This window comes from Protopterus annectens, chromosome 3.part1 (genome assembly GCF_019279795.1).
Source record: "Protopterus annectens isolate FY-2018-M chromosome 3.part1, PAN1.0, whole genome shotgun sequence".
NCBI classification, from domain to species: Eukaryota; Metazoa; Chordata; order Ceratodontiformes; family Protopteridae; genus Protopterus; species Protopterus annectens.
This window is the reverse complement of record NC_056732.1, coordinates 1,833,544,092-1,833,557,081: the sequence shown is the minus strand read 5'-3', so window position 1 is coordinate 1,833,557,081 and position 12,990 is coordinate 1,833,544,092. Positions and strand designations below refer to the sequence as shown.

The 12,990-nt window shown below is 41.7% G+C and overlaps 1 protein-coding gene across 1 annotated transcript in view; it reads right to left on the bottom strand.

The window, feature by feature from the left end:
* Positions 1 to 11,904, bottom strand: part of LOC122797897 (putative postmeiotic segregation increased 2-like protein 3) — a 198,701-nt gene extending 186,797 nt beyond the window's left edge. The window contains exon 1 of the mRNA XM_044066416.1: positions 11,746 to 11,904. Coding sequence (XP_043922351.1) covers positions 11,746 to 11,898 — 153 coding nt within the window. The 5' untranslated portion in view covers positions 11,899 to 11,904. The remainder of the gene's footprint in view (positions 1 to 11,745) is intronic.
* Between the last annotated feature and the right edge of the window lie 1,086 nt (positions 11,905 to 12,990).

The window sequence follows — 12,990 nt, the reverse complement described above, 5'->3', positions numbered from 1 at the left end:
AGTCCAGTCTTCAGAGTTTGCTGATCTCTGGGCTTTGGCTTGGTTCCTGTGCTATTCCATATCCTATTTGGATAAAGGGAAGCTTCTTTGTTCACCAGTGGGAAGCACTGAGCAGCCTATTTGTCCCTAGAGCAGTGGTTCCAGCCAGAAACTTGTAGTCTATTGGCCATTTTGGGTCAATTCCTAGCTCTTTTCAACCCCCTGCTATAAAGCCCGCTTTAGCGCGCTTTTGCGTGGAGTTGCCCATAGAGCTGGCTCCGTAAAGTCTGCTCTTCAATTTTTCCCTTAGAACTTCTCTACTTGCAATCTAAACAGTCTATTCTCTATCTCAAAAGCTCAGCACTTGCTCCTAAAGCATTTTTATATAGGTAAAGTACTTATATACTAAACAAAGTACTACATTAGCCTAGAATCCCCTTGAGTACCCATTTCCCTATAGGTCCCTTCTGACTCAGTTACACAGCAAACTTTTTCACTTTTTCTAGCATGTCGAAGGGTCAGTTGCTAGCGTCCTCTCCTGTTCAGCTGGTGAATCTGGGCATCTTGAGGCAATGTTACAATTGCCTCATGTACACAGTCAACCCACTCCTTCTCCCACAAAACACCAATACATTTGAGAGATGCAACTATATAGCCAAACTGGAGGCTGAGCTCTCTCAACTCAGGACTGGCAAGACCAGACAGGAGAAGAAGGAAACCACGCACACCACAAACCCAGTTTCACATAGAACTATCACAACTGCAAAAACACACAAAGACATACTCGGAGGCACTGATCAAAAATCTACCAAAACTACAGAGGCCTCCAAAGCAGACACCCAAGCAACTGCCACCTCAAGACATAAGACATGCAACACATAGTTCTCAAAGTCAGTGTGCTAAACAGTCACAGCCCTTAAGGCCAAACACAATGCCAGACACACTTGTTATAGGTGACTCCATAGTCAGACACACTGACGTCCCACTCACCAGACTGAACAAGGAAAAGATCACAGTAAGCTGCCTGTCAGGCGCTAGAATCCGCCACATAACACAAGCACTCAGGTCACTCCACAGCAAGTACAAGTATGACTCGGTCATTGTCCATGCCGGTGTGAACGACCTGAGACGTACCTCCCTGGACTACATGAAAAGAGACATAGAGGAGCTCTCAGATTATGTAGCCCAGGCCGGTATGACCCTGACCCTGAGCAGTATCCTACCCTCACCAAGAATGATGCCACAATACAGAGACAAAATGATCAGCTTTAATAATTGGCTTAATTACTGGTGTCATTCTAAGGGGATCCAATGTCTGTCTGCCTGGGATGACATGCTTGACAAGCCACGCTGCTTCAAGGGATGGCTTGCACCTGTCACCCTGGGCTTCCGGATATTGGCAAAGGCTCTTGCCACCCCCATAGTGCCTTTTTAGGCAAGGCTCAAATGATAAACCTACCGCCCTAGAAAACAAAAATGGAGAAAAACTAAGGGTAATACTGCGCAATGCCAGAAGTCTAAACCTCAAGATGCACACCCTCGAAGCCCTCCTCAGTATGGAGAACATCGATGTCTGTACTGTGACTGAAACCTGGTTCAAGGCTCCTGAGAGCACCCCAGCACTATCAGGTTATACCTCATATCATGCGTTCCGGCCCCAAAATCCGGACCGAACCACAAAAGGAGGGGGAGTATCCATATTCATAAAGGATACCCACACCTCCAGGTTAGTGGCAACGCACGAAGCATCGGAGACCATCCAGGTGCAATTAACCATAGGTAAAACTGCCCTACAGTTTGTAGCATGCTACAGACCACCTTCTCAAACTCAGGAAACCCACACAGCCTTCCTGAAGACACTGGAGAGTATGAATGTCTCTCCAAACACCATCATATTGGGTGACTTCAACTACCCAAACATAGACTGGGAACATTACTCAAGCCCCAACACCCTAGCCCAAAGGTTCCTGGAGTTCATAAACTCAAATGCTATGGAACAACTAGTCACCATTCCCACAAGAGGAGAAAATATACTAGACCTGATCATCACAAACATGGGGTCAAAATGCTCCACACCGAAGTATATCCCTCATTGGTGAGATCAGACCATAAATTAATCTCATTGGAGATCCACATCCCACCCCCACCCCAGCAAAAAGACCACAGTGAAGAACTTCTCAAAAGCAAACTTCACACTTCTTAAGACTGGAGTGGTATCCTTCAAGGCCCCGAGCCAGTGGAAACCACAACCCACGCTGCTGAAACCCTTACAAATGCCTTCTACGAGCACCTCCAGGAATGTATGGATCAAGCAATCCCTAATAAAATCAAGACCCTTTCCACCAAAGGCAGGCGCCCGGTCTGGTGGACCCCAGCCATAAACAAACTCTACAACAAGAGGAGAAAGCTACTACATGACAGAGCAAAATCCCTAAAAGGGAAGGCATCTCTGATCAATACTAGCAAAAAACTACGATCACTCATAAAATCATCCAAGGCCAACTTTGAGAGAAAAATCGCTAATGACACAAAAGACAATCATAAGGCCTTCTTTAGCTATGTTAGAAACCTGGGTGGAAACTCCCAGATATGCTCAGAATTAGTCCAAAATGATAAAAAAAAAAATCACTGAACCCACAGACATTGCCAACATACTGGCAGACAGGTTCAGTGCAAATTTCTCCCCTCCCTCCCCAAAGGAGAAATATCTATCCCACCAGAGTCTAGCCTCCCAAACATCTCAGATGCCCAGGTGAGAGCTGCTCTCTCTAAAGCAAAAAACACAGCATCAATGGGACCGGACGGTGTCCCCGGCTGTGTGCTACACGAACTCAATGAGGAACTAAACCCACACATAAGGCTGCTGTTTAATCTTAGCCTTACTACAGGATACGTACCCAAAGAATGGCGTACGGCAACTGTGGTCCCACTCCACAAAGGCGGTGCTTCTACAGACCCTGGAAATTACCGCCCCATAAGCTTGACGAGCCTTGTCTGCAAAGCTATGGAGAGGATCATAATGGAACTCATAAATAAAGACATTGGGGACCTACAGACACTGGATCCTACCCAATTTGGCTTTGTCAAGGGCAGATCCTGCCTCTTGAACTTGGTCGACTTTTTCGAAACAGTCGCTAAGGCCATTTATGAGGGTAAGGCAGTTCACACAGCCTACCTTGACCTAGCAAAAGCGTTCGACACAATACCCCACTCGGGCATCATAGAAAAGCTCACCAGCTTAGATGTAAACCCATATGTCACAAGATGGGTTGCAAACTGGCTCAAGGACAGAACACACAGGGTTAGAGTTGCTGGTGCCATGTCAGACTCTAAGCCGGTCACGGCGGTGTCCCACAGGGCTCAGTCCTGGGCCCCTCTTGTTCGGCATTTATTTTCTGAAGTGCAGGCAAACATAGGGGATTGTGGCTGACAAAATTTGCAGATGACTGCAAACTGGGCACCATAATTGACACTCCATCAGACACAGACATCCTCCAGAGAGGTCTCATAGAAATGGATAACTGGTGCCAGAGCCATGGCCTTAAGCTAAATGCCAAAAAAAGTATAGTCATACCCTTTGGGAAAAACAAGGTAACCCCTAATTACCACATAGGTGGTAATCCATTAAACACGGAAGAAGTTATCAGGGACCTGGGGACCCAAGTTGACAGTAACCTCTCTTTTGACACTCACATTGCCAAAGTGGTTAGGAAGACCTTCTACATTGCCCACCTGCTCATGTAGGGATTCACATCCAGATCAGGTGAGGTCATTGTACCCCTGTACTCTTCACTTATCAGACCAATGATTGAGTACAACGCCCAATTCGGAATGTACCTTACCCGACACCTGCAGCAGTTGGAAAGACCCCAAAAGTTCCTCACCAAAAGGATAAAGGGGCTCAAACATATGTCATACGATGCCCGACTGAAGAAACTCCAGCTCTATTCAGTCGCATACCGTCTGCTCAGAGGTGATCTGTGCCTGACATACAAGGCCATGTCCAACCCGGAATTAATGGACATGCTCCACCTCAAAAAAATCCAAATCCACCAGAGCCACGAGAGCAAGAGACTTAAACCTCAACACGGATATAAATAGCATGTGCTGGAGGGACAGATTCATCACCCAGAGACTCCCTACACTATGGAACAGAATCCCAGTCCATGTGAGGCAGAGCCCCTCACTGACTCTACTCAAGAGAAATCTTGACGAGTGGATGGGAGATCGTAGGTTTACCCCGGGAATCATCTCTGCGTCACTGCTGGACAGAGGCACAGCAAACTAATGGGTATAGTATTCTCATCCTAAGGGGTGGTGAAAGCCACACACACTCTGGCTAGGCTTATATATGCCCTAGGGCAGATAGCCTAGTATGAACCTATGAACCTATGACACAGCTGTCTATAACTGATACATTAGTGAATATAAACAAAGAGATGTCCTTAAAAGAAGGACACAGCTTTGTATAACCGGTACATTAGTGAATATGTATTTTGTAAGTATTATATATTTTAACTGCAATATGAAATAAAATTAAGGTTAAGATGTAAACAATTTAAAAGCTTACTAAAATATGGATAACTGTTAATATGACATGATAGACATACATGTACAAAACATACCTCTGAACCTCTTAGTATAGGAAATCTGGACAACCCCCTGACAAAATAGGGGGAAAGGCCCAAAACTAGGGACAGATTTTAAATACTCTTCTTATGAACTTAGAAAGTTGCTAAAGTGACACAGTGTTAACATATATTTTCTGAAGGATTTGAAGTCTGAAACTCAAATATCTGTCATTTTTCAGAGACTTCAATCCTCAGATCATCCGAGTGATTTGCCAAAAAAATTTATGAGGACTAGACCAAAAATATGAAGCAAAAATCTGGACAGTTGAGAGATGTGTACAGAAATTTTTTTTTTTTTTAGATGCTTTCGTCTCACTTGTCTTGTCAGGATGGAGAAGACGAACCAGCATGGGTTATGTCCAAGCAGCTTTATTATGTACAAACAAGGTAACTAACTTAGACTTACAGACTATTTCTTATTCATGTTCACTCTTTGGCTGCACTCTCAAAATGGCACTGGAGTTAGCATCTGCCTGGTATTTCTATGCATGTTCAGTCCTTAAAATGTTTCTTAAAGACACCACACACTCACACACACTCACACACTCACTTTGCTGGAACTAAAATGAGGCCAAAAGGTGGTAGGTTGAAAACAGCATCTATTAACTTTTGTCTGATTTTGGAAATAAGGAGGCTTTTCGAAGGAAAGGAAAGACAAACAGACTGAGGTAGATTTATAGCACATAACCAGAAAAGAAGATGGAAACGTTACACTTACAGCAGGATCTTTGTGTACCCAACCTGAAAAGGTTGTAGCTGTAGCAAAATCTTTATGCATCCTTTTACTATTCAAGCAGAAATTAGATAACATCATAGAAAATGAAATGGAAGACAGATGTAGAGATGGCGCGATACTGAAATACAAAGAAGTCTTACGAAACATTAGTTAAGGAATATTATTATATGATGTAAGATAGAAGATAAGAACGTTTAAGGAAGAAAACGGAAATATACAAATTAGTGTTGTTGCCTCACAGTAACAGGTTCTCCGGTTCGATCCTCGGCTGGGGTGCCTTCTGTGTTGAGTCTGCATGTCCTCCCTGTGGCCACGTGGTTTCCTCCGGGTGCTCCAGTTTTCTCCCACATCCCAAAGACATGCTGTAGGTGGATTAGACACTCTAAATTGGTCCTAGGTGTGAGTGTGTGTGTGTGTGCCTTCTGTGGAAGGTTGGGCGACGGGCTGGCAACTCGACACCGTAAAACTCCACTGCCAATCATGAGCAGACAGGTGATCCGCTGTAGCGACTCCTAACCGGGAAAAGCCGAAAGAAGAAGAATAAGGAAAAAAGTGACAGTGGTGCTCTATGGACAGCAGTATTAATTTAAATATAAAAAGGAGGGAGTTATGCTTTTATTGGCAAACTAGTTAAATATAAGGAAGGCAGAATGAGAAAGACTGAAGTGAATGCAGGACAAACAGCTTATATGTAAGCAGCTTACAACTATAGTGGAGGTTTGCATTAAAACTTAATCGAATAAGGACAGCACAGAATTTAAAAGATGTGAATGATAAAACATCAACACTGTTTTAAGAAAGAAAAATTAAGGGAATTAGAAGCAATAATAAAACAAATAAAGGAAAACTTTACGTGGATCAGATGGTACCAGATATACTTTTTATAAGGAAATGAATAGAGAAGGAACATATCTTTTGAAAGTGTGCCAAATGAATGGTTAATAAAGGGGAAAACTAAATGAACACCTCTGAAGAGAAATACTGAAAGAAATAAAAAGAGAAGGAACATATCTTTTGAAAGTGTGCAAAATGAATGGTTAATAAAGGGGAAAACTAAATGAACACCTCTGAAGAGAAATACTGAAAGAAATAAAAAAATGGACAATCTACTATGCTGTGAAATGCAGACTGAACACTTGAGTAAATATTACAGAAAAGGTTTGTAAGATGTATTAGGACCTTTAATCGATAATGGTTATCTGTGGAATTAAGGAAAACTGTTTAAAGAAATGAGGACTATGTTAAAAGAGGTAGTTGACAGCATAAATCTAAATCTGAAGGAAGAATAATGGACTGTGATATAGAGGAAACAACTAACAGTCTGTTGTAGAAATGTAAAGTTTCTAATAATAAAAGTAAATAAAAATATTTTTTAGGTCATTATATACTAACAGAAGTCATACTGTTAGTAAATGGATGGATAAGTAAAACAAATTGATGTAAACAAGGGGTTCACCAAGGGTCATAGGAAGTTAATAGGGTATTGGCCCTGAGGCCCTTACAAGCCTAGCCAAGAATTCAGCCCATGTTCTGACAAGTTAGCACCAGATGCCCCTGTCCAGCAGGGACACAGGTGAACTCCCAGGGGTGTATTTTCTGTTCCCATCCAGTTATCCAGGTTGCACTTAAAATAGGTTAATGAGGTACTCTGCTTGATGTAGAGAGGGAGTCTATTCCACAGAAGGGGGAGTCTCTGGGACAGAAATCTGTCCTGTCAACAAGTCCTATTGATGTCACAGACCAGTTTGAGGTCACATGTGGAGGTTACTCGAGTATAGCTTGATTTGCGGACATACATCAGTCCCATTAAGGCAGGATTTGAGATTGCTTTATATGCCAGAGGTCACATCTGAGAAGCCTATATGACACTGAGCAGAGGGACAGGGCTTTCAGACTGTGTAAGGTAGATGTTTGAGGCCTTGTATTCTCCTGGTGAGGAACCTCTGTGGTCTCCTCAGCTGCTGCATGTCCCACAAGAAAAGTGTTATATTTTCAGTGTGATGAACACAGTAGCTATTAACTGCAGTCACATGTTGCCAGTACCAAGATGAGAACAGGACTCAGGAAAAACAATTCAGCTCTTAGAAACTTTATTTTGTATGAATTTCATTTCTAGGTTTAATCTTGTAAAGCAGGAGGGTACTGTATAATTGATGTGATGAAGGTGGATTGGAATGATAAAATCTATTGTTTGTTTCACATCATAGGTAGGTACTAGGCTATCTGCCTGAGGGCATTTATAAGCCTAGCCAGAGTGTGTCAGCTTTCGCGGCCCCATTGATTAATTAACTGAGCCTCTGTCAAGAAGAGCCAATGAAGTGATCCCAGGGGTGTATTTTCTGTTACCCATGTACTCATCAAGGTTTCTCTTTAAGAGTGTTAATGAGGAGCTATGCCTAATATAGTTAGGAATTTTGTTCCAAAGCATGGGGAATCTCTGTGACAGGAATCTATCCCTCCATCAGGTTCTATTTATTGTTGTGGTGAGGTTTAGCTCACTAGAGCGAGTGGCTCGCAGTGACTTGGATTTCTTTAGGTGGAGCATGTCCATCAATTCTGAGTTGGACATGGCTTTGTAAGTCAGGCAGAGATCACCTCTGAGTAAGCGACATGCGACTGAGTACAGCTGGAGTTTTTCCACAGGCTGCATAGGACATATGTTTGAGGCCAGTAATCCTCTTGGTGAGGTACTTTTGTGGTCTTTCCAACTGTTGGAAGTGTCTTGTGAGGTACATCCCAAATGGGGCATTGTACTCTATGATGGGTCTGATGAGTGACGAGTAGAGGAGCACTATAACCTCTTTATTTCTAGATGCAAACCCTTTAGTAATTAGATGGGCTACATAGAAGGATTTCCTAACTGCTTTGGCAATATGATTGTCAAAAGGAGAGATTACTATCTACCTGGGTCCCCAGATCTCTTATTACCTCTTCTGTATTAAGGGGGCTGCCAACTATGTGGTAATTCATGGGTGTTTTGTTTTTCCCAAATGGGACGACTATGCATTTTTTGTCATTTAGCTTGAGACCATGATTTTGACACCAGGTGTCCGTTTCAGTAAGGCTTTTTTGGAGAATGTCCGTGTCAGCCGGACAGTCAATTATGGCTCCCAGTTTGCAGTCATAGGCGAACTTGGTTAGCCATATTCCTCCTGTGTTTGCCTGTACTTCTAAGAAGTATATGCCGAACAGTAGGGGTCCCAGGACTAAGCCTTGTGGGAACCACTTGTGACTGGTTTAGAGTCGGACCTGGAGCCCGCTATTCTTACCGTGTGAGTTCTGTCTGTAAGCCAGTTGGCGACCCATCTCATGACGTAGGGGTTTATGTTCAGGCTAGTGAGTTTTTCTATAATTCCCGAGTGGGGAATGGTGTCAAAAGCCTTGGCGAGGTCAAGGTAGGCTGTGTGAACTACCTTCCCCTCATCTATGGCCTTGGCGACTGTCTCGAAGAAGTCAACCAGGTTTAGTAGGCATGATCTGCCCCTAACAAAGCTGAACTGGGTCGGATCAAGTGCTTGGAGGTTCCCAATGTCTTTGTTAATGAGTTCCATGATGATGCGCTCCATAGCCTTGCAGACCAGGCTAGTCAGGCTTATGGGGCGATAGTTACCAGTGTCAGTTGTGAGCGGAATAACCATTGCTGTGCACCATTCAATGGACACATAGCCTGTGGAGAGGCTGAGGATGAACAGTGTGTTTAGGTGGGGGGTTAGTTCGTTCTGTAGTTTGTGCAAGACGCAGCCTGGGACACCATCTGGCCCCATTGACGCTGTGCTTTTGAAAGGGTTGTTTTCACCTGTGCATCTGTGATTTCCGGGACACTACACTTTTCCGGTATTGTTGTTGTGGGCCCTTTTGGGGGTGAGAGGGGGTGAAGTTTGCACTGAATCTATCTGCCAGGATGTTGGCAATATCAGTGGGTTCAGTATATTTTGTGCTATTTTGCAGTAGCTCAGAGCATATCTGCAAGTTGCCACTTAGATTCTTGACAAAGCTAAAGAAGGCATCTATTTTGGATTTTGAAAATAATGAAATATAATCACTTGTGTTCTGTTAAAGGCAAATGTATGCATTTCCTAGAGAACATTTAAAAAAACACAGAATGGCAATTTATGAGACAATTGACATAGCTAAAGAAGGCATCTATTTTGGATTTTGAAAATAATGAAATATAATCACTTGTGTTCTGTTAAAGGCAAATGTATGCATTTCCTAGAGAACATTTAAAAAACACAGAATGGCAATTTAGGAGACAATACAAAAAAACACTGACTGGTTCTATTATTAGCAAGGTATTACATTCTTTAAAGATTCAAAACCTTGTACCCCTGGTACAAGAAGTAACACATTAACAAGTCAGAGTTTAGTCCTGTACACTACTGCCAGACCAGAATATTGCCACAAATCTACTGAATGAACATTCTGACACAAAACAGCCCTTAACAGCAAGGAAAAAATATAAACCTTCACGTATACAAAAGGCAGTCAGCCAGCAAGTTTCTGAGGTAAATGTGATAGAACAAGGTCTTTTTCAAGCTGTAATTTTCAATATTAAACAATCGCTGCTTTTTATATTTCCTTTTTTTGCAACTGTACGTTCTAAAGATATCACATTTTGCCACTTAAGACGCCATTATGTTAATGACTGGCTTGCCCAGTTATCCACTTTGCAAATACCTGCAAACAAATAAAACTTTGAATTATTCAAGCCATATACATGTCCCTACAGTGTAATCTAAATAAATAATCAATCCTTTTGCTTCTCCTTTAAGGGTAGAAATTAATGGTCAGAAGAAGTATTACGCCAAAGCATCCTTTCCTAATTTGACCCTAAAACTAAACTGAATAATACTCTTCAGTTATTTGCACTTAGTGAAACCACTGATGTAAAAGATTACTTTACACTTGCTGACCATGCCAATGGCCTAACCTACCTCCCAAACCACTGACGTAAAAGGTGAAACAATTACTTTACACTTGCTGACCATGCCTATGGCCTAACCTACCTCCCAAACTAAACTAATCAGCCCTATTTACTAAGCCACCCCAACCTCGGTGTTAACCAACTACTTCCTGCATTTATGCTCCACTGTGAAGCTACTGCTGTCTAAATTAAAACCCATTTAGCTCTTTTGTTATACTTACCTCATTGGCTCTGGACATGCAGCTGGTTAGTCCTCTGCCCTGCCCATACCATTCTGTGCACATTGCTCCATCTGGAGCGTTTCTTCCCAGGCATCCACTGAAAATTAGCTCTGTCCCATTCAGACTTTCCCAGTAAACAAATGTTAAATCAGTCCTTGATCCCTCGCCTCTTCTGCCCCTTCCTCCCCATACTATCACCCAACTGGCCACATTGTGTTGTGTTCCTCTAATGGACATCTGGCATGTGCAGTTGGAAAGCTGCATATGGGGATTTAATACTTTTGTTAGACTGCAGTCTTTACTTAAAAAAAAAACTTGTAGTGTCTCTCTGACATTATTACAAACTGCTACATTTGTACTGATGGGAGTTTTCCTGAATTAGAGGTATGAAACAGGTCCCCATTTGACAAGAAAGCATTTCCATTTCTTCGTTACATATTTTGTGCTTCTGAAGTTTTTCTCTTTATAACAGACAGTAATGCCTTTCAGTATAAAAATAGCATGCACATCTTTATGCTCTAGGGTGTGCAAGGTTACCTGACAGTACCAGAATGTTAACTACCTGGTAACAGCTGAGAGTCATTTATTATTCTGTATGTTATCTTCTCTTCCATGCTAAAAATCACCATTTTTATCCGCTTACCCCTGTGAGGTAGTGTATTCCACTCTCTGTTCTGAGGAGAGATCCTGAAATATGAACTGGAAAGCATGAAAAGTGGGATTTTGTTTAGGCATTAATAATCCCAGAAGCAGGATACATGTACAGCATGAGTTCTCTGGATCAGACAGGAAAGAAAAGCTTACCAGATTAGCACTTCCAGCATAAGGGCAACACATTTAATTTTTACGTTAGCTTGAACTGGTGACTTAAACCAAACAATAAATGTTATTATACATAGAAAATAAAGTACAGCACAGATCTCTGTTACAGTGGTACTCTGCAGCTCTCTGAGCGTGGTTCCACCTACACCAAAACAAACTTCAAAACCGAAAGACATAAGAATATGGCACCTTTTACAGTTTAACATAACAAAAGTATACCCGTTTTCCACAAACTGTTTCCACTGTATCTCCTGGCAGCTCAGAATTTCTTATCTTAAGCTTTATGCTGTCTTTTTCCTTCCTTTCTAATGCTACACAAACTGCACTGTTCACAAACACAAGCCCTGCTGCCTCTAAAGACTTCAGAATTAGAAGAACAAAGTGCAATCAGCCATGAATAAAAGCAAGTTTTCTCATCATGACAGAAATTACCTCCAGCTTCATGGTGCTTTGTTTCAGCCTCCAGTTACAGAATCCAGACTGTTCAGAACAACAGCTGTCCACACAGGCATAAAAAAGACCAAATAAACCCAGAAATCTGAGCACTTCTGCAATTTCCTGCACAGATAACTTTTGTGTAACCATCACAACTTCCTGTCCATCTGAAATGTCTTCCTACACCTCTCCATTACCTAATTAATATTCATTATATGAATCTATGAGGAACATAGAAGAGGAAGGGCTTGTTCGAATATTTAACAATACAAACCCAAAACTCCCCACCACAGCATGAGCTGATTAATATGTTATGACATAAATCTGTGAGGAAGCTACAAGTTACATACCTCTCAACTGTCCAGAATTTCACAGAATGTCTACATTTTTGGCTTATATTGTTGGTCCATTCCTCATAACATTTGTGGCTTTCAGCAAATCATTGAAAACTGAAGTAAATAATAACAAACATTTGAATTTCAGATTTCATATCCTTCAAAAAATCCATGCTAATGCAAAACCTGTTATTCTATCAACTTTATAAGGACAATATTTATTTTAGCTTGTTTACCAGGATAGGACACTGATCACAATATCCCAGTTGCCCCTGATTTTTGGCCTTTGTCTCCAAATGTTTTTGGCCTTGTCCAGAATTTTTGTGCTAAGAGCTTGAGAGGTATTGGAGGAATGTTGTTTAAATATTTAATAAAAGAGACTCAGAAATCCAACCCTGAAATGTGTCCCCAACACTGTATGGTTTGATTAATATTTATAACATAAGTCTGTGAGAAAGGTACTGGTCAGGAGGAAAAGTTGTTTAAATATTTTATAAGGAAGACTCAAAAATCCAGCTCTCAAATGAGTGGAGAAAATATGAAATCCAGGTATAAAATATGTCCCTACACCTCATTGACCTGGTTAATATTCATGACATAAATCTGTGAGACATGGTACAGTACAGGAGGAAGGGTTGGTTAAATATTTAATAACAGCCTTGTCCTTAGACCACGCCATTGACCTGATTTAATATTTATAACATAAATCTAAGAGAAGCACAGGGGAAGGGTTCAGGGACGTCGGGAGGCGTACGCACTGTACTGATTTCAGTACAAGTTCTTTAGAAGAGGGGGTAGCTGGGGTAGCTTTTTTAATTAATGAAAAATTCCGATTGGCCCCCTTTATTCCCAATTATTTCCCGGCCTTTTTTTTTTTTAATTTTCCATGGCAATTTCCACTGATGTC